The following is a 20873-nucleotide window of genomic DNA, read 5'->3' on the forward strand; positions in this document are numbered from 1 at the left end:
CAAGGAGAATGCGGCCACCATGCAGCCTCAAGATCACTCGTCGCCAAAGCTTTCCGCCATGGTTTCTTTTGGCCGACTGCCTTGGATGACGCCAAAGAATTGGTTAAACATTGCAAAGGGTGCCAACTCTTCAGCTCCAAGCAACACATGCCCGCTTCGGCACTCAAGACCATTCCCCTCACCTGGCACTTCGCCGTTTGGGGACTGGACATGGTGGGCCCATTCAAGACGGCGCACGGCGGCATGACGCACTTGCTCGTCGCCGTGGACAAATTCACCAAGTGGATTGAGGAAAAGCCGATCAAGAAGCTGAATGGGCCGACTGTTGTGACATTCATCGCAGATATAACAACTCGGTACGGCGTGCCACACAGCATCATCACCGACAATGGCACGAATTTTGCCAAAGGAGCCTTGGCACATTTCTGCGCAACGCAAGGTATCCGGCTGGACTTAGCGTCCGGTGCCCACCCGCAGTCAAACGGCCAGGTCGAGCGAGCCAACGGCCTCATCCTCTCCGGCATCAAGCCCCGACTGGTCGTACCACTGGAGCGTTCAGCCGGCTGTTGGCTCGATGAGCTGCCGGCTGTCCTCTGGAGTCTGCGCACTACTCCAAACAAGTCAACCGGTTTCACTCCTTTCTTCCTCGTATACGGTGCCGAGGCGATCATCCCAACCGATATCGAGTTCGACTCGCCCCGGGTGACCATTTACACAGAGGCGGAGGCCAAGGAAGCACGAGAAGATGGCGTCGACCTGCTGGAAGAAGGCCGGCTGTTAGCCCTCAGCTGGTCTGCCATCTACCAGCAGGGTTTGCGCCGTTAGCACAGTCAGAAGGTCAGGCCAAGATCCTTCCAAGAGGGCGACCTTGTGCTCCGGCTGATCCAGCGAACAGCCGGCCAGCACAAGCTCTCGGCCCCTTGGGAGGGCCCCTTCGTTATCAGCAGAGCTTTAGGCAACGACTGCTACACACAGAAGCCCAAGCCACGCAAGAGAGACGACTCCGGCAAGGAGTCGGAACGACCATGGAACGCCAACCTCCTCCGAAGATTTTTCAGTTGAAATGCAGTATGTATCACGCTAACTTTTGTACTAAGTACGAGACAATAGGCCCCCCGAGGAGAGCTCGGGGACTGCCATCTTTTATCTATGAATGAAGAGTATCATGCTTATGACCTTGTCATTTCATTTACTTGTTTCGTCCGGCACCGGGTTCGACTAGTCGGCCCGGGGACTGGCCGACTAGAGTTATATTAGAAGTCCTACCCGCGGTGAGACAAGTAGTGTGACGACACCCAAGCTTAACTCTTGACAAAGTCGCAGTTCGAAGAACCGGCTGTCCGGCTGGCAAGAGTTAAAAGCAGGAAAGGATGCCCACACGAAAAATGGCTAGGGACTAACGGACTAATATAACGAAAGCCGGTTTGCCTCCTACCACCGACCGTCTACCAGAGTAGCCGGCCGGCCGGTTTCCATTCACTTCACTTCAATCCAAGAAAGCTCGAGTACTTGCCTCCCCAAAGAGGGAAGGCGGCAAAGGAAAAAGCCTAAGGATAAAAAGCATACATGAATGGAAACCAAACATGCACACAATAATATTTACATAAAAGACCTCCAAGAGGCCAGCATTCAACATAGTTTGGATACACCCCAAGTGGGTGGAACTGCAAAAGCTTAATAAAGTTGTTCAAAAGGCCACAAGCAGGAAAAACAAGGACGGCAGATTAAGCGGGCGGAGCGACCGACGAGCCGGGCTGGTCAGTGGAGACGGCTGTGCCGGCTGAAGGAGTGGCCGGCTGGCGAACCTCGGCTTGATCACCGCCTCTCGCAGAGGGCGCGCTTGCGCGCGCCTCGTTGCTGGAGGCACGGTCAGCCTGAGGCCGGCCGGTTGTTCCACCGGCCGGCTCGACGTCTTCACCTTCCTCTTCTTCGTCATCTTCGCCTTCATCGCTGGAGGCGATCTCCTCTGCCGAGTCCTCGCCCACTGCCGGGTTCAGCCCGAACCACTCCTCCGGGTGGGCAACACCGTCATCGTTGATTTCAGGCGCAAAAACGCTGATGTCGGTGCACTCGGCGATCGTCGAACCACGCTGAGCGATAGCCGGCCGCACCTCCTCCAGCTCTGCGTCGGCCTCTAGCCGCCAGGTGCGCAGCTGGTCCAGGTTCAGCCCTGGGTACCAAGCTCGGACGAACTCCAACGCCCGCCCGGCTCCAAGCCGGGCCGCCGACGCCTTCCAAGCTTCAAAGCGACCGACTGCAACCTCCAGCCAGTCGGCAGTCCGACTCGGGGAGTGGGGAATCGTCTCGCCGGGCCAGAGGGCGGCCAACACCTGCGCTCCGGCACGTTGGAGGCGGCGAAGCATACGATGAGCCAGCTGCAGCCGCGCTTGGACCGCCAAGAGCTGCTCCTCAAGCGTCCAATTCACGTCCGGCGCGATGTTGACCTCCGCCTGACGGCCCGCTTCGCGATGGGCCTCGATGGTTTGGGCAGCAAATACGGAGTAGCCGGGAAAGTAGTCTGCACAGAGAACAAAAAGCAGCACAAGTCAGAACAAAAACCAGGCGGCCAGGGGCAGGAAAGGAGCGAGGAAGGTGGCTTACCGTCGACCAAGTCCTCGATGCGGCCGAAGCCTTCATCCAGCGCTTGCCGGGTCTCAGCCCAGCCCGCCGCCTCAGTCTCGAACTCGGCCTTCAGGGCGGCTTCGCTATCCTACGCTTTCTTCAGGGCTGCCTTGTGGCTCTCCTCCTGGTCAGCCAGCTTCTTGTCCAAGCGGTCACGCTCCTGGACCAAGGCGGCGTACTCAGTATCCTTGGTGTGAAGGGCGGCCTGCGCTTCGCTGAGCTCCCTCCTCAAGTCGGCATTGGCCCTTGCAAGCACGAAAGACCAAAGAAAAAACCAATGAGGAAAAAGTCGTTAGGGAAGATCCGACCCGGCTGCTCAGCAGTCGGCCCGAATCTCGGGGACTACACCCGGTGGGTGCGCTGACGCGCCCCCACAGGAGATAAACAAGATCAAGTACTCACTTCGGCTGTTGACCAGGTCTTCGGTCTTCCGACCCAACTCTTGAGCCTGGGAGTTGAAGGCGGCAGCACGGGAGTTATGATACTCCTGGAAGATCAGACAGGAGGCGAGAATAAGGTAATCGTCATGGAAGATCCGACCCGACTGCTCAGCAGTCAGCCCGAATCTCGGGGACTACACCCAGTGGGTGCGCTGACGCGCCCCCACGGAAGAAATCAAGAGAACAAAGCAACTAAGGATAGAAGACTCACCCGGATGGCGGCCCGCGTCGAAAGGAACTCCTGGGTGTACTGCTGCAGCAAGGCGGCCTGAGCTTGAAGCCGGCTCCGAACCTCTTCGGCCGCCACGTTCAGCTCGCCCGTCCCCCCGCTGGGAGTCCACTCGGACGTGGCGGTGATGGCCGCCTCTAGGGCCTCCGCCGACTGGCCGGTGCCCGCGACTCGGCGCGGCTCCGGCGCAGCGGCGCCTCCCCCTGCGTGCCGGCGCGTTACCGGCTGCACCTCGAGGCCGGCTCCGACCTCCGTCTCGCCCCTGGCCGGCTCCTCTGGCACCGCTGACGATTGGCCGCCCTGACCCGCTCCGGTTGGCGCTGCTGACGGCGCCCTCTCCATGAAGACCACGGAGTCCTCCCTCCTGTCCATCAGCGGCGGGTCTTGGCCGATTTCCTCCGCCAGGGGCAATGGGGTGTCAGGGGCCACGGCACGGAGGGGAATGGCGAGCAGCTGAGGCTGGTTATGCGAACGCTCCGCTTCCGTCTCCGCGGCCGCCGCCTCTGCCTGGGCCTTGGCTGCCGCGTCGGCCTGCTCCTTCGCCACCTGGGCGGCCACTTGTTCCGCCGCCTCCCGCTCCTCCCGCGCCTCACGGGAGTTCCACTCCGTGGCCTCCCTGAGGTCGGTGCGGGGGTCCACGCGGCGGGAGCCTGAAGACCCTCTTGTCGGCCCGACTACGGAGCCGCCCGCACCCCGCTCAAGGGAAAGCGACGCCCTGTCCAGCGAGCGAGGAAAGGTTAGGAAGAGTGTTCAATAGAAGAGAACAATGAAAAGCATGCGTCCAAGCATTCGATGACTTACGCTGAGACCGCCTGTGGCTGCTTCACGGCCTTGCGGAAGCGGGCCGCCTTCGCGGCCGCCTCATCTCGCTTTGTCGCCGTGGTAGAAGCCTTGGACTTCTTCGGCCGGCTGCCGAAGAGGATTGACGCGGACCGGCACTTCTGGGCGCCACCGCTGACAGCCGGCGCGGCGGATGAGCCTGCGCCTTGATGATCAGGCGCCGGCTGGCGACGCGGGGCGATTTCGACCTCGGCATCATCCGGCCAGTCCTCGAAGCCAGCAGTGAGCCCCGTGCCTCCGGGCTCATCGTTGTCCCCCATGACGAAGTCTTCCATGGTGGCCTCTCCCAAGTCCAGGTCATCGGCGTCGTCCACCATGCAGTCGGGGACGTACTGGCACTCTATCCCTGTGGCTCCGGTCGTCGGCAGAAGGAGAGGGTACTGCTAAGGGAGAACCGACTAATCAGAAGCCGACCATCATGAGGCCGGCTACCAACAAAAAAGAAGAAAGAGAGGAAAACTTACCACGGGCGGAGGGTTGGCGCGAGAATACGGCGCCTTGCAGTATCGCCAGTCCTCGGCGAGCTTGCAATTGGAGATATAATTCACCACGTACGACACCTACGAATGAGGCATCTCCCTGGTGCTTAGCCGGCTTGGGTCGAAGCGGCCGCTCATCTGACACATCATGTGGGGCCGGCTTTGGAGAGGAAGTAGCCGGCGCTCCACGAAGGCGGCCACCAAGTCGGCTCCGGTCAGGCCTTCCGACTGGATCATCACCCGAAGCCGGGAGACGGCTGCGTTCCCGGCCTAAGACAGTGACCTGGACCGGAAGCTCCATGAGGGTTGCCTCCCAGCCGGCGGGCCGGCTACGTAAGCCGGCAGGTTGACGTGGTCGCCTTGTTGGGCGACGTTCTTCACGTAGAAGTATGACTTCTGCCAGATCTTCGTCGACTGGATCAGCGGGATGGGTGGGAACGGGTTGTTCTCGCCCAACCTCCTCATGGCGATGTAGGCCCCGCAGGGGGCGGGCACGCCTGCGACGACGGTGCCGAGTTTGCTCTGGAAGTATTCCCCCCAGAGCTCCAGCGTGGGAAGCACCCCCAAGAAACCTTCGCAGAGAGAGACGAAGGCCAACAGCAGCATCACCGCGTTGGGTGTGAGGTGATGCGGCTGAAGATTGTAGAATTCGAGGAAGGAGCGGAGGAACCCGCTCGCCGGTAGGCCGAAGCCGCGCAGGAAGTGCGAGCGGAAGACGACCCGCTCGCCCTCCTCCGGTGCCGGCGAAATCTCCCTCTCCGGCGCCAGGCGGACCCGCACAAAGTTGGCGTCGGGCAGGCGCCATGTCAGGTGGAGGAACTCAACGTGGTCCTCATGGACGTTGGAGCCGTCCCACGAGCTTGACAGCGCCATGGAAGCGAGACGATGTGGCGGCACGGTGGCGCTGCGACGGGAAGCTGCGGCGGCAGCGAGAGGAAGAAGGAAGACGAGGAGGGGCGGAGTGAGAGAGAGCGTGCGAACCTCTATCTCTCCCCCTCCTCCCCCTACTTATAGGCTCGCGTGGCAGAGCTGAGGAGGCATGGCATGGGGAAACGTGGGGATCGACTATGCCCACTCCCCCATGTCCTGCGTTTATTGCGCCCTAACGGCAAAATAAAATCGCCACGGGAAGGCGAGCGGTCCGCATGGGCCGCAGAAGATCAGCGCCCGGGCCGAGGCCTAGGAGTGGCGGGCCCGGCCCTGCGGCGGCGTCTCGTCGCGCGCGTGCACTGGTAGGGTTTCGCTGCCACGTGGCCCGCGGGAGGGCCCGCGGTCAGCTCTCGGGTCAACCGCGTTCCCACCAGCAAGACACGGAGCTCTTCGAAATCGGCATGCACCAGCGAAGCCGGCTCCTTAGGGTAGGAAGCTAACCAAGCTTCTCGTCCCTCTGTCAGCCTCGAAGCCCGATCAGCTTCGGGGACTACTGTCGGAGTAAATAGCCATGGGTAGCCTAGCCGGCTTCCCCTGGCCCTTCTGAAAAAATTGCGAGCCCGTCCGGCTCTCAAGAATCCAATACGTGGGGCCGCCTTCCCCTTGCTGGCCGTCACCCAGGCCGGTTATCGGAAGGTGGCCCGACTTTAGCCCTCGCGAAGAAAGCCACGGGAGGGCTGGCTTCGAGAAGCCGACCGCGAGAAGGCCGACTCCAAGAAGCCGGCTCCCACAAAGTGGTCGAGACCGTACCCTCAAAATTTGCATCCGCCTAACGGCGATGTGACGGGGCGTGGCTACAGTGAAGCCTGCCACCCCCGAATCCCGGAGCACGACCGGCACAGTGCGCCGTACGGGTGACCATGACCCGTCCGGCGCAGCACTGTTGCCATGTTGACCCTGATGCCATCCACGATGGGCTACCAGTACGGCCCACGGGCGGTGGGCCCCTTCGGGCAGAGAGACACCCCAAGGTGGCCACGCCTCCCCCAGTCGGCCCAAGACAGAGCCGGCTCCCCGCAGCCGGCTTGCCGCCTCCCTCGAAGGAGACGCCCCATTAAGGCGACAAGACGCGGTGAGGCTACAGCAACCACCCGCCGGACGGTGGCATTGTAGTCATGCCTACCTCGACGAAGCCCACGTGACCAAGATAGAGCGACAGTAACCAGCTGCCGACAAGGTCCTGGACGATGGGGCCTGCCTGTCGACCAAGGGGCCGGCAGCCGGCGGGACCCACCAGTCGGCAGGCCCTAGCAGCCGGCGCAGAAGCCGGCGAGCGCAGTCACAGACGGCTGGGCCCCGTGCCTAGTCGGATTACCATTGTACCCCCGGGGGGTAGGCCTATATAAACCCCCCGGGGCACCCATGCAAAGGGTTCGACCCCCAGTTAGATTGAGACACCACACAAGGAGAAGAAGCAGGCTAGCCATGCCCTTCTTCCTCCTCCCACCAAACAGCTCAAGGAGCATTGTGTAGCTACTCGTCCATCTAGTGACCATGCGGAGACCCCGCAGAGCAGCAGTAGGGGTGTTATCTCCACGGAGAGCCTCGAAGCTGGGTAGGATTCGCCGGCGTGCATGTCTTCGCCTCATCCCGTTTCCAGGCACCGGCGATGTCTTACTGGCTCCCACAATGATAAGCCACCCATTGGCATATGTCGCACCTACCACCCGACAGACGGCGTCGACCTGATGGAAGAAGGCTGGCTGTTAGCCCTCAGCCGGTCTGCCATCTACCAGCAGGGTTTGCGCCGCTACCACAGTCGGAAGGTCAGGACAAGATCCTTCCAAGAGGGCGACCTTGTGCTCCGGCTGATCCAGCGAACAGCCGGCCAGCACACGCTCTCGGCCCCTTGGGAGGGCCCCTTCGTCATCAGCAGAGCTTTAGGCAACGACTCCTACTACCTAATCGACGCACAGAAGCCCAAGGCACGCAAGAGAGATGACTCCGGCAAGGAGTCGGAACGACCATGGAATGCCAACCTCCTCCGAAGATTTTACAGTTGAAATGCAGTATGTATCATGCTAACTTTTGTACTAAGTACGAGACAATAGGCCCCCTGAGGAGAGCTCGGGGACTGCCATCTTTTATCTATGAATGAAGAGTATCATGCTTATGACCTCGTCATTTCATTTACTTGTTCCGTCCGGCACTGGGTTCGACTAGTCGGCCTGGGGACTAGCCGACTGGAGTTATATTAGAAGTCCTACCCGCGGTCAGACAAGTAGTGTGCCGACACCCAAGCTTAACTCTTGCCAAAAGTCGCAGTTCGAAGAACCAGCTGTCCGGCTGGCAAGAGTTAAAAGCAGGAAAGGATGCCCACACGAAAAATTGCTAGGGACTAACGGACTAATATAACGAAAGCCGGTTTGCCTCCTACCACCGACCGACTACCAAAGTAGCCGGCCGGCCGGTTTCCATTCACTTCACTTCAATCCAAGAAAGCTCGAGTACTTGCCTCCCCAAAGAGGGAAGGCGGCAAAGGAAAAAGCCGAAGGATAAAAAGCATACGTGAATGGAAACCAAACATGCACACAATAATATTTACATAAAAGACCTCCAAGAGGCCAGCATTCAACATAGTTTGGATACACCCCCAGTGGGTGGAACTGCGAAAGCTTAATAAAGTTGTTCAGAAGGCAACAAGCAGGAAAAACAAGGACGGCAGATTAAGCCGGCGGAGCGACCGATGAGCCGGGCTGGTCGGTGGAGACGGCTGTGCCGGCTGAAGGAGTGGCCGGCTGGCGAACCTCGGCTTGATCACCGCCCCCCGCAGAGGGCGCATTTGCGTGCGCCTCGTTGCTGGAGGCACGGTCAGCCTGAGGCCGGCCGGTTGTTCCACCGGCCGGCTCGACGTCTTCACCTTCCTCTTCTTCGTCGTCTTCGCCTTCGTCGCTGGAGGCGATCTCCTCTGCCGAGTCCTCGCCCACCGCCGGGTTCAGCCCGAACCACTCCTCCGGTTGGGCAACGCCATCATTATTGATTTCAGGTGCAAAAACGCTGATGTCGGTGCACTCGGCGATCGTCGAAGCACGCTGAGTGATAGCCGGCCGCATCTCCTCTAGCTCTGCGTCGGCCTCCAGCCGCCAGGTGCGCAGCTGGTCCAGGTTCAGCCCTGGGTACCAAGCTCGGACGAACTCCAACGCCCGCCCGGCTCCAAGCCGGGCCGCCGACGCCTTCCAAGCTTCAAAGCGGCCGACCGCAACCTCCAGCCAGTCGGCAGTCCGGGTCGGGGTGCGGGGAATCGTCTCGCCGGGCCAGAGGGCGGCCAACACCTGCGCTCCGGCATGTTGGAGGCGGCGAAGCATACGATGAGCCGGCTGCAGCCGCGCTTGGACCGCCAAGAGCTGCTCCTCAAGCGTCCGATTCGCGTCCGGCGCGATGTTGGCCCCCGCCTGACGGTGCGCTTCGCGATGGGCCTTGATGGTTTGGGCGGTGAAGACGGAGTAGCCGGGAAAGTAGTCTGCACAGAGAACAGATAGCAGCACAAGTCAGAACAAAAATCAGGCGGCCAGGGGCAGGCAAGGAGCGAGGAAGGCGGCTTACCTTCGACCAAGTCCTCGATACGGCCGAAGCCTTCATCCAGCGCTTGCTGGGTCTCAGCCCAGCCCGCCGCCTCAGTCTCGAACTCGGCCTTCAGGGCGGTTTCACTATCCTACGCTTTCTTCAGGGCCGCCTTGTGGCTCTCCTCCTGCTCAGCCAACTTCTTAGCCAGGCGGTCATGCTCCAGGACCAAGGCGGCGTGCTCGGTTTCCTTGTTGCGAAGGGCGGCCTGCGCCTCGCTGAGCTCCCTCCTCAAGTCGGCATTGGCCCCTGCCAGCACTAAATACAAAAGGAAAAAACCAATGAGGAAAAAGTCGTCAGGGAAGATCCGACCGGCTGCTCAGCAGGCGGCCCGAATCTCGGGGACTACACCCAACGGGTGCGCTGACGTGCCCGCACAGGAGATAAACAAGATCAAGTACTTCGGCTGTTGACCAGGTCTTCGGTTTTCCGACCCAACTACTGAGCCTGGGAGTTGAAGGCGGCAGCACGAGAGTTATGATACTCCTGGAAGATCAGACAGGAGGCGAGAATAAGGTAATCGTCAAGGAAGATCCGACCCGACTGCTCAGCAGTCGGCCCGAATCTCGGGGACTACACCAAGTGGGTGCGCTGACGCGCCCCCACGGAAGAAATCAAGAGAACAAAGCAACCAAGGATAGAAGACTCACCCGGATGGCGGCCCGCGTCGAAAGGAACTCCTGGGTGTACTGTTGCAGCAAGGCGGCCTGACCTTGAAGTCGGCTCCGGACCTCTTGGGCTGCCACGTTCAGCTCGCCCGTCCCCCCGCTGGGAGTCCACTCGGACGTGGCGGTGCTGGCCGCCTCCAGGGCCTCTGCTGTGCGGCCGGCGCCCGCAACTCGGGCGGCTCCAGCGCAGCGGTGCCTCCCCCCTACGCGCCGGCGCGTTACCGGCTGCACCTCGAGGCCGGCTCTGACCTTCGGCTCGCCCCCGGCCGGCTCCTCTGGCACCGCTGCCGATTGGCTGCCATGGCCCGCTCCGGTTGGCGATGCCGGCGGCGCCCTCTCCACGAAGACCACGAAGTCCTCCCTCCTCTCCATCAGCGGCGGGTCTTGGCTGATTTCCTCCGCCAGGGGCAATGGGATGTCAGGGGCCACGGCACGGAGGGGAATGGCGAGCAACGGAGGCTGATTATGCGAACCCTCCGCCTCCATCTCTGCGGCCGCCGCCTCTGCCTGGGCCTTGGCCGCCGCGTCGGCCTGCTCCTTCGCCGCCTGGGCGGCCGCTTGCTCCGCTGCCTCCCGCTCCTCCCGCGCCTCACGGGCGTTCCGCTCCGTGGCCTCCCTGAGGTCGGTGCGGGGGTCCACGCGGCGGGAGCCTGAAGACCGTCCAGTCGGCCCGACTACGGAGCCGCCCGGACCCCGCTCAAGGGAAAGCGGCGCTCTGTCCGGCGAGCAAGGAAAGGTTTAGAAGAGTGTTCAAGCGATGAGAACAATGAAAAGTATGCGTCCAAGCATTCGATGACTTACGCTGAGATCGCCTGTGGCTGCTTCACCGCCTTGCGGAAGCGGGCCGCCTTCGCGGCCGCCTCATCTCGCTTGGTCGCCGCGGTGGAAGCCTTGGACTTCTTCGGCCGGCTGCCGAAGAGGATCGACGCGGCCCGGCGCTTCTGGGCGCCGCCGCTGACAGTGCGGCGGACGAGCCCGCGCCTTGATGATCAGGCGCCGGCTGGCGGCGCGGGGCTACTCCGACCTCGGCGTCATCCGGCCAATCCTCGAAGCCGGCAGTGAGCCCCGTGCCTCCGGGCTCGTCGTTGTCCCCCACGATGGCGTCTTCCATGGCGGCCGCTCCCAAGTCCGGGTCGTAGGCTTCGTCCACCGTGCGGTCGGGGACGTACTGGCGCTCTATCCCTGCGGCCCTGGTCGTCGGCAGAAGGAGAGGGATCTGCTAAGGGAGAACCGATTAATCAGAAGCCGGCTATCATGAGGCCAGCTACCAACAAAAAAGAGAGGAAAAACTTACCACGGGTGGACGGTTGGCGTGAGAATACGGCGCCTTGCCGTATCGCCAGTCCTCGGCGAGCTTGCAGTTGGAGATGTAATTCACCATGTACGACACCTCTGAATGAGGCATCTCCCTGGTGCTTAGTCGGCTTGGATCGAAGCGGCCGCTCATCTAACACATCATGTGGGGCCGGCTTTGGAGAGGAAGTAGCCGGCGCTCCATGAAGGCGGCCACCAAGTCGGCTCCGGTCAGGCCTTCCGACTGGATCATCACCCGAAGCCGGGAGACGGCTGCGTTCCCGGCCTGAGACAGTGACCTGGACCGGAAGCTCCATGAGGGTTGCCTCCCAGCCGGCGGGCTGGCTACGTAAGCCGGCAGGTTGACGTGGTCGCCTTGCTAGGCGACGTTCTTCACGTAGAAGTACGACTTCTGCCAGATCTTCACCGACTGGATCAGCGGGATGGGCGGGAACGGGTTGTTCTCGCCCGACCTCCTCATGGCAATGTAGGCCCCGCAGGGGGCGGGCACGCCTGCGACGACGGTGCCGAGTTTGCTCTGGAAGTATTCCCCCCAGAGCTCCAGCGTGGGGAGCACCCCCAAGAAACCTTCGCAGAGAGAGACGAAGGCCGACAGCAGCATCACCGCGTTGGGCGGGAGGTGATGCGGTCTAAGATTGTAGAATTTGAGGAAGGAGCGGAGGAACCCGCTCGCCGGAAGGCCGAAGCCGCGCAGGAAGTGCGAGCGGAAGACGACCCGCTCGCCCTCCTCCGGTGCCGGCGAAATCTCCCTCTCCGGCGCCAGGCGGACCCGCACGAAGTTGGCGTCGGGCAGGCGCCGCGTCCGGTGAAGGAACTCAACGTGGTCCTCATGGACGTTGGAGCCGTCCCACGAACTTGACAGCGCCATGGGAGCAAGACGATGTGGCGGCGCGGCGGCGCTGCGATGGGAGGCTGCGGTGGCAGCAAGAAGAAGAAGGAAGACGAGGAGTGGCAGAGTGAGGGAGAGTGTGCGAACCTCTGTCTCTCCCCCTCCTCCCCCTACTTATAGGCTCGCGTGGCGGAGCCGAGGAGTCGTGGCGTGGGGGAACGTGGGGATCGACTGTGCCCACTCCCCCACGTCCCGCGATTATTGCGCCCTAATGGCGTAATAAAATCGCCGCGGGAAGGCGAGCGGTCCGCATGGGCCGCAGAAGATCAGCGCTCGGGCCGAGGCCAAGGAGTGGCGGGCCCGGGCCTGCGGCGGCGTCTCGTCGCGCGCGTGCACTGGCAGGTTTTCACTACAACGTGGCCCACGGGAGGGCCCGCGGTCAGCTCGCGGGTCGACCACGTTCCCACCTGCAGGACACGGAGCTCTCCGAAATCGGCATACACCAGCAAAGCCGGCTCCTCAGGGTAGGAAGCTGACCAAGCTTCTCGTCCCTCTGTCCGCCTCGAAGCTCGATCAGCTTCGGGGACTACTGTCGGAGTAAATAGCCATGGGTAGCCTAGCCGGCTTCCCCTGGCCCTTCTGAAAAAATTACGAGCCCGTCCGGCTCTCAAGAATCCAAGACGTGGGGCCGCCTTCCCCTTGCTGGCCGTCACCCAGGCCGGCCATCGGAAGGCGGCCCGACTTTAGCCCTCGCAAAGAAAGCCACGAGAGGGCCGGCTTCGAGAAGGCCGACTCCAAGAAGCCGGCTCCCACAAAGTGGTCGAGACCGTACCCTCAAAGTTTGCATCCACCTAACGGCGATGTGACGGGGCGTGGCTACAGTGAAGCCTGCCACCTCCGAATCCCGAAGCACGACCGGCACAACGCGCCGTACGGGTGGCCATGACCTGTCCGGCGCAGCACTGTTGCCATGTTGACCCTGATGTCATCCACGATGGACTACTAGTACAGCCCACGGGCGGTGGGCCCCTTCGGGCAGAGAGACACCCGAAGGCGGTCACGCCTCCCTAGTCGGCCCAAGACAGAGCCGGCTCCCTGCAGCCGTCTTGCCGCCTCCCTCGAAGGAGACGCCCCATTAAGGAGACAAGACGCGGTGAGGCTACAGCAATCGCCCGCCGGACAGCGGCACTGTAGCCATGCCTACCTCGACGAAGCCCACGTCACCAAGATAGAGCAACAGTAACCAGCCGCCGACAAGGTCCTGGACAGTTGGGCCTGCCTGTCGACCAAGGGGCCGGCAGCCGGCGGGACCCACCAGTCGGCAGACCCCAGCAGCCGGCGCAGAAGCCGGAGAGCACAGTCACAGACGGCTGGGCCCCGCGCCCAGTCGGATTACCATGTACCCCCGGGGAGTAGGCCTATATAAACCCCCCGGGGCACCCATGCGAAGGGTTCGATCCCCAGCTAGTTTTAGACACCACTCAAGGAGAAGAAGCAAGCCAGCCGTGCCCTTCTTCCTCCTCCCACCAAACAGCTCAAGGAGCATGGTGTAGCTACTTGTCCATCTAGTGATCATGCAGAGACCCCGCAGAGCAGCAGTAGGGGTGTTATCTCCACGGAGAGCCCCGAAGCTGGGTAAGATTCGCCGGCGTGCATGTCTTCGCCTCATCCCTTTTCCAGGCACCGGCGATGTCTTACTGGCTCCCACAATGATAAGCCACCCGTTGGCATATGTCGCACCTACCACCCGACAGCTTCTGCCCCCGTGCCGCTAGTGCTGCGGTGTTCGGGGATAAACTTGAGTGCTCTTTTTCCCATGTTTGGGTCCTTCGAGGGAGGTGCTCAGCCCAACGAACAAGGCAATCGGACTATAATGCGTGAACACTCTCACTTAGCCATAGAATTCTATAATTTTAAATTTCGGCGAAGCCCCTGGTGTTCGGAAGACCGAGTTCGGGGCGCTATCCACGCCTTGGCCGGACAGAGCCGGCTCCTTGCCCTAAGCGGCATAAGTCTTTAGGGACTCAAAAAACCACTCGAACAGCGACCAGCTCTCGCTTCATCATGACAGTCAGTTTTAGATTTCTCCACTGAGGTGCTCGACCCAGCTCAACTGGGGCACAATCGCAGTGGTTCTCCTAGTGCTACCTTAGCCGTTATAGCGGAATGTAAGGCACCAAAACATAGGAGCCGGGCGAACCCAAATATTGACCCAAGACATGATTCGGAGCCGATGCATATAATGCTATAAGTTCGGGGTGCCGGAGTTGTTAAAGTGTTCGGACTTCTCACACCATATTGAGGGGTACTAAAGCCCGTGGCGTATTTTGGCCGTACCAACATGTACGGGTGCAACATGTCGTTAAGGAACATATATAAAGAAAAAAGGTAATGCAAAAATAGACGAAAGCTATGCATTGTTTATTAAGAAGGGGCTGCGATCAAAGCAGAACGATACAAATAATGCGATAAGTGAAAGGTTGGACTAGTTAACATGTCCGTTCCAGGGGCAAGCTGCGGAATAGTATGCGGAACAGGTATACTGCTCGTGATAGAGAACACCTGGAGGTTCCGTAATGCGGCGTGGCTTGTCTGCTTCCCTGGTTCTTGCATCGTTTCTGCGGCAATTGAACTGCCGAACAGGCCTTCCGAAGGATGGAGTCCTGAAAGTAAGAAAAAATTAAAAAAACCGGCAGCCCCTGGTACGGTTTAAGCCGTGTTTCGGGCGTGCCGTGATGGTGCCCCTCCCCCTGTACCCATGGTATCTCTAGAGCGTAGTTATGTACGCGAAGTACTGGCGTCGCCTTTTTGCGAGGGTTGGGGTTGGGGCCGCGTTGCTACGCCTGCTCAGATCGTGCTAGGCAGTCTTGTTGTAGGTTACTCCGGGCGCGCTTGACGGTGTCCGGTCATTTAGTGGCCGGACTGGAGAACTGCCTGGAGAGGCTGCTTTGTACTTCCGCTGCAAGGGCCGCCGTTTGCTCCTCCGTTCGGAGGGAGCGTTCGGTGTTTCCATTGACCGTAATTACTCCTCGAGGGCCTGGCATCTTGAGCTTAAGGTATGCGTAGTGCGGTACCGCATTGAACTTGGCGAATGCGGTTTGCCCGAGCAGTGTGTGATAACCACTGCGGAACGGGACTATGTCGAAGATTAACTCCTCGCTTCGGAAATTATCTGGAGATCTGAAGACCACTTCAAGTGTGACTGAGCCTGTACAATTGGCCTCTACACCTGGTATTACGCCTTTAAAGGTCGTTTTGGTGGGCTTAATCCTCGAGGGATCTATGCTCATTTTCCTCACCGTATCCTGGTAAAGCAGGTTCAGGCTGCTGCTACCGTCCATAAGGACTCTAGCGAGATGAAATCCGTCAATAATTGGGTCTAGAACCAATGCGGTGAATCCGCCATGACGGATGCTACTGGGATGGTCCCTTCGATCAAAGGTGATCGGGCAAGAGGTTCAACTTTGGGGCGACTGGCTCTACCGCGTATACGTCCCTTAACGCGCGCTTCGGCACCCTTTTGGGGACGTGGGTTGCGTATATCATGTTCACCATCCGCACTTGTGGGGGGAAACCCTTCTGTCCACTGTTGTTCGGCGGCCGGGGCTCCTCGTCGTCATCGCTATGCAGCCCCTTGTCTTCATTTTCGGCGTTTAACTTGCCTGCCTGCTTGAACACCCAACAATCCCTGTTGGTGTGATTGGTCGGCTTTTCGGGGGTGCCATGTATCTGGCACAAGCGGTCGAGTATCCGGTCCAAACTGGACGGGCCCCTAGGATTCCTTTTGAATGGCTTTTTCCGCTGACCGGATTTGGAGCCTCTGAATCTGGCATTAACTGCCGTATCCTCAGCATTGTCACCGTTAATGCGGCGCTTCTGCTTGTTGCGACGCGACTTGCCACTACTGTCCCTGGTGTCCGAATTACCAGGGTTCTTGGTCATATTGTTGCTACGAGCAAGCCAGCTCTCTTCTCCCGTGCAAAAGCGGTTCATGAGTGTCGTGAGTGCTGCCATAGATTTCGGCTTTTCCTGTCCAAGGTGCCGGGCCAGCCACTCGTCACGGATATTGTGCTTGAAGGCTGCTAGGGCCTCAGCGTTCGGACAGTCGACTATTTGATTTTTCTTTGTTAGGAACCGTGTCCAGAATTGCCTGGCCGATTCCTCTGGCTGCAGAGTTACGTGACTTAGGTAATCGGCGTTTGGGGGTCGCACATAAGTGCCCTGGAAATTGTCGAGGAATGCGGCTTCCAGGTCCTCCCAACAACTGATTGATCCGGTTGGCAAGCTGTTAAGCCAATGCCGAGCTGGTCCTTTAAGTTTGAGTGGGAGGTATTTGATGGCGTGGAAATCATCGCCGCGGGCCATGTGGATATGAAGGAGATAATCCTCGATCCATACCACCGGATCTGTTGTGCCATCATATGATTCGATGTTTACGGGTTTGAAACCCTTGGGGATTTGATGATCCATTATTTCGTCTGTGAAGCATAGTGGGTGTGCAGCGCCTCTGTACTGGGCTATATCATGACGTAGCTCCAATGAGCTTTGTCTACTGTGTTCGGCCCTGCCGAATTTGTGGCCGGCGTGACGGTTACCGTCTCGAGCCGTGGGGCGCCCCCGCGATCCGTAGATCAATCTTGTTTGCCTTGCCTTGTCCTCCAACATATCTCGTAAGTCCGACGCATATTCCCGTGCCTTGGTATGGGGTGCGGCTTGAGTGGAGGGCCGAGAGGCCTCTCTGTCGTGGCCACGAGGTGGCCGGTCGGCCGCATCAAGTGCTTCCTCCTCTAATCGGGGTAGCAACCTGCGTTTTGGGTAGCTCTTGGAGCGGCGTTTAAGTTTATGCTCTTCGGCCGCGAGGACTTCAGTCCATCTGTCGACTAGCGAATCTTGATTAGCTCTAAGCTATTGCTGTTTTTTCTTGAGGCTTCTTGCCGTGGCCATAAGCTTGCGTTGAAAACGCTCTTGCTCGATGGGATCCTCTGGCACGACGAATTCGTCGTCGTCGAGGCTTGCCTCGTCTTCGGAGGGAGGCATATAATTGTCGTCCTCGACCTCTCTGTATGCCGCTCTCTCATGAGGGCTGGTTTCTCCATCCTCCTGTGCTAAATCTTGCTGGCGGGGATTTTCTTCGGCACTTTCCGGAGTATTATTATCTCCCATGCTGGAATCACCGTATTTGTTTTGGCGGGATTTTGAGCAGCGCCACTGACGCTGGCGCTTAGGCTGTTTCTTGGAGGGGTCATCCTCTGTTGTTCCATCGCCATCTCCTTCTTTTGGGGTGTCCACCATGTAAATGTCATATGACGAGGTGGCTTTCCAGGGCCTGGTAGGCGCTGGTTCATCATCGTATCCTTCATCAGCGTCCATACCGTTGATGTCTTTGGAGTCGAAGTCGAGCATGTCGGTTAAGTCGTCGACCGTGGCTACAAAGTGGGTGGTGGGTGGGCTTTGAATTTCTTCATTGTCCATACCCCAACCTTGCTAACCGTAGTCCGGCCAGGGCTCTCTTGATAAAGAGACAGACTTCAGTGTCTTCAGGATATCGCCGAAAGGTCAGTGCTGAAAGATGTCCGCGGTAGTAGACTCCATGATCGGCGCCCAATAGGATTCGATCGACAGGGGCGCGGAGGGTTCGGAGTCCGTAGAGGAGTCCGGCTTCTTGGAGTCACGAGTCTAGCAGAGTACGGGGCTGGTGTTTGGCTCAATCACCGTTGGGATCGCAGCACCCGAGGTGGCGTCCAACCGCCCATACTCGATCGGCGCAGTTGGCTCTGAATTAAGGGTCGAAGCTGATGCGGGTGCGGCCTCCAGGGCACTGTTCGGCGGCAGAGCTAGATCATGCTCTTCGGGACAGTGCGGCACGCTCGACGGTGGCTCGAATCCGTCGAAGATCAAGTCCCCGCGGATGTCAGCCGTGTAGTTTAAACTTCCAAATCTGACCTGACAGCCAGGGGTGTAGCTTTCGATCTGCTCTAGACGGCCAAGTGAATTCGCTCGCAGTGCGAAGCCGCCGAAGACGAAGATCTGTTCAGGGAGGAAGGTCTCACCCTGGACTGCATCGCTATTGATGATCGTAGGAGCCATCGAGCCTGACGGCGATGACACAGAGGAACTCTCAATGAAAGCACCAATGTCGGTGTCAAAACCGGCGGATCTCGGGTAGGGGGTCCCGAACTGTGCATCTAGGCCGGATGGTAACAGGAGGCAAGGGACACAAAGTTTTACCCAGGTTCGGGCCCTCTCGATGGAGGTAAAACCCTATGTCCTACTTGATTAATATTGATGATATGGGTAGTACAAGAGTAGATCTACCACGAGATCGGAGAGGCTAAACCCTAGAAGCTAGCCTATGCTATGATTGTTGATGTGTATGTTGTCCTACGGACTAAAACCCTCCGGTTTATATAGACACCGGAGAGGGTTAGGGTTACACAAAGTCGGTTACAATGGTAGGAGATCTTCATATCCGTATCGCCAAGCTTGCCTCCCACGCCAAGGAAAGTCCCCTCCGGACACGGGACGGAGTCTTTAATCTTGTATATTCATAGTCCAGGAGTCCGACTAAAGGTATAGTTCGGCTATCCGAACACCCCCTAATCCAGGACTCCCTCATGCTCCAAGCAAAACACATATCATGTGGTGAATAAAAATATAGCTCCAAGTAAAGTTACCGATGGAAGTAGACGAAAGAGGGGATGCCTTCCGGGGCATCCCCAAGCTTTGGCTTTTAGGTGTCCTTAGATTATCTTGGGGTGCCATGGGCACCCCCAAGATTAGGCTCTTGCCACTCCTTGTTCCATAATTCATCAAATCTTTCACCCAAAACTTGAAAACTTCACAACACAAAACTTAAAGTAGAAAATCTCGTGAGCTCTGTTAGCGAAAGAAAACAAAACACCACTTCAAGGTACTGTAATGAACTCATTATTTATTTATATTTGTGTTAAACCTACTGTATTCCAACTTATATATGGTTTATAAACTATTTTACTAGCCATAGATTCATTAAAATAAGCAAACAACACACGAAAAACAGAATCTGTCAAAAACAGAACAGTCTGTAGTAATTTGTAGCTAACGCAAGATCTGGAACCCCAAAAATTCTAAAATAAATTGATGGACGTGAGTAATTTATATATTAATCATCTGAAAAAATAATTAACCAAATAGCACTTCTTGTGAGCGCTAAAGTTTCTGTTTTATACAGCAAGATTAAAAAGACTTCCCCCAAGTCTTCCCAACGGTTCTACTTGGCAAAAACACTAATTAAACACAAAAAACACAACAAAACAGAGGCTAGATAAATTATTTATTACTAAACAGGATCAAAAAGCAAGGAATAAAAATAAAATTGGGTTGCCTCCCAACAAGCGCTATCGTTTAACGCCCCTAGCTAGGCATAAAAAGCAAGGATAGATCTAGGTATTGCCATCTTTGGTAGGCAATCCATAAGTGCCTCTCATGATAGATTCATATGGTAATTTTATTTCCTTTCTAGGAAAGTGTTCCATGCCTTTCCTTAATGGAAATTGGAATCTAATATTTCCTTCCTTCATATCAATAATTGCACCAATCGTTCTAAGGAAAGGTCTACCAAGAATAATAGGACATGAAGGATTGCAATCTATGTCAAGAACAATAAAATCTACGGGCACATAATTCCTATTTGCAACAATAAGAATATCATTAATGCTTCCCATAGGTTTCTTAATAGTGGAATCCGCAAGGTGCAAGTTTAAAGAGCAATCATCAAAATCACGGAAACCTAGCAAATCACACAAAGTCTTTGGAATCGTGGAAACACTAGCACCCAAATAACAAAAAGCATAGCATTCATGATCTTTAATTTTAATTTTAATAGTAGGTTCCCACTCATCATAAAGTTTTCTAGGGATAGAAACTTCCAACTCAAGTTTTCCTTCATAAGATTGCAACAAAGCATCAATGATATGTTTAGTAAAAGCTTTATTTTGACTATAAGCATGAGGAGAATTTATCACGGATTGCAACAAGGAAATACAATCTATCAAATTGCAATTATCAGAATTAAATTCCTTGAAATCCAAAATAGTGGGTTCATTAATATTTAAAGTTTTGACTTCTTCAATCCCACTTTTAACAGTTTTAGCATCAAGATCTAAAGACTCCGAATTTTTGGAACGCCGTCTAGGTAAAGGTGGATCACATTTAGTCCCATCATTATCAAGATTCATATTGCAAAACAAAGATTTAATAGTGGACACATCTATAACTTTTAGATCTTCATCTTTATTTTCATGGAACTTCTCCGGTTTAGCGGCCATCCTATTAACTAAGGTGGCCTGCTTATCCGAAATTTCAGCTATCAATTTCTCGAGGCGAGCAATCTGAAATTTCAAACCATCAAATTCTTTGGACATATCATCGAGCTCTTTATTCATATAACTCATAAAACTTTTTTGTTCCTTAAGCTCATTTCTAAAGAAATTATTATGCTCAAATTGTAAAACCATAAAACTCCTGATGTTGCCTTCGATTTCTTCCAACCTTTTAAGGTGAAGATCTCCAAATCTAGGTAGAGCCATGGTGACAAGCAAGCAATCCAACACATGAGCAAACGAGAGACGGGCAAAAAGAGGCAAACGGAAAAGAAAGGGCGAATAAAATGGCAAGGGTGAAGTGGGGGAGAGGAAAATGAGAGGCAAATGACAAATAATGTAATGCAGGAGATAAGGGTTTGTGATGGGTACTTGGTGTGTTGACTTTTGCGTAGACCTCCCTGGCAACGGCGCCAGAAATCCTTCTTGCTACCTCTTGAGCACTGCGTTGGTTTTCCCTTGATGAGGAAAGGGTAATGCAGCAAAGTAGCATAAGTGTTTCCCTCAGTTTTTGAGAACCAAGGTATCAATCCAGTAGGAGGCCACGCACGAGTCCGTCGCACCTACACAAACAAATAAATCCTCGCAACCAAAACGATAA

General features: G+C 57.0%; 2 protein-coding genes across 2 annotated transcripts; both read right to left on the reverse strand.

Annotated features, from left to right (window-relative positions):
- Nucleotides 1-1724: 1724 nt before the first annotated feature.
- On the reverse strand, nucleotides 1725-2363 carry LOC147986736 (uncharacterized). Its single transcript, XM_087542132.1, has one exon. The coding sequence runs from the start codon at nucleotides 2361-2363 to the stop codon at nucleotides 1725-1727; it is 639 nt and encodes a 212-aa protein (XP_087398258.1).
- A 5843-nt stretch (nucleotides 2364-8206) lies between these two features.
- On the reverse strand, nucleotides 8207-8845 carry LOC147986737 (uncharacterized). Its single transcript, XM_087542133.1, has one exon. It carries the CDS (start codon nucleotides 8843-8845, stop codon nucleotides 8207-8209), a length of 639 nt encoding a protein of 212 aa, XP_087398259.1.
- Between the last annotated feature and the right edge of the window lie 12028 nt (nucleotides 8846-20873).

Source organism: Triticum urartu, chromosome 2A, assembly GCF_056163025.1.
Source record: "Triticum urartu cultivar PI428250 chromosome 2A, HENAU_Tu73, whole genome shotgun sequence".
Taxonomy (NCBI): Eukaryota; Viridiplantae; Streptophyta; class Magnoliopsida; order Poales; family Poaceae; genus Triticum; species Triticum urartu.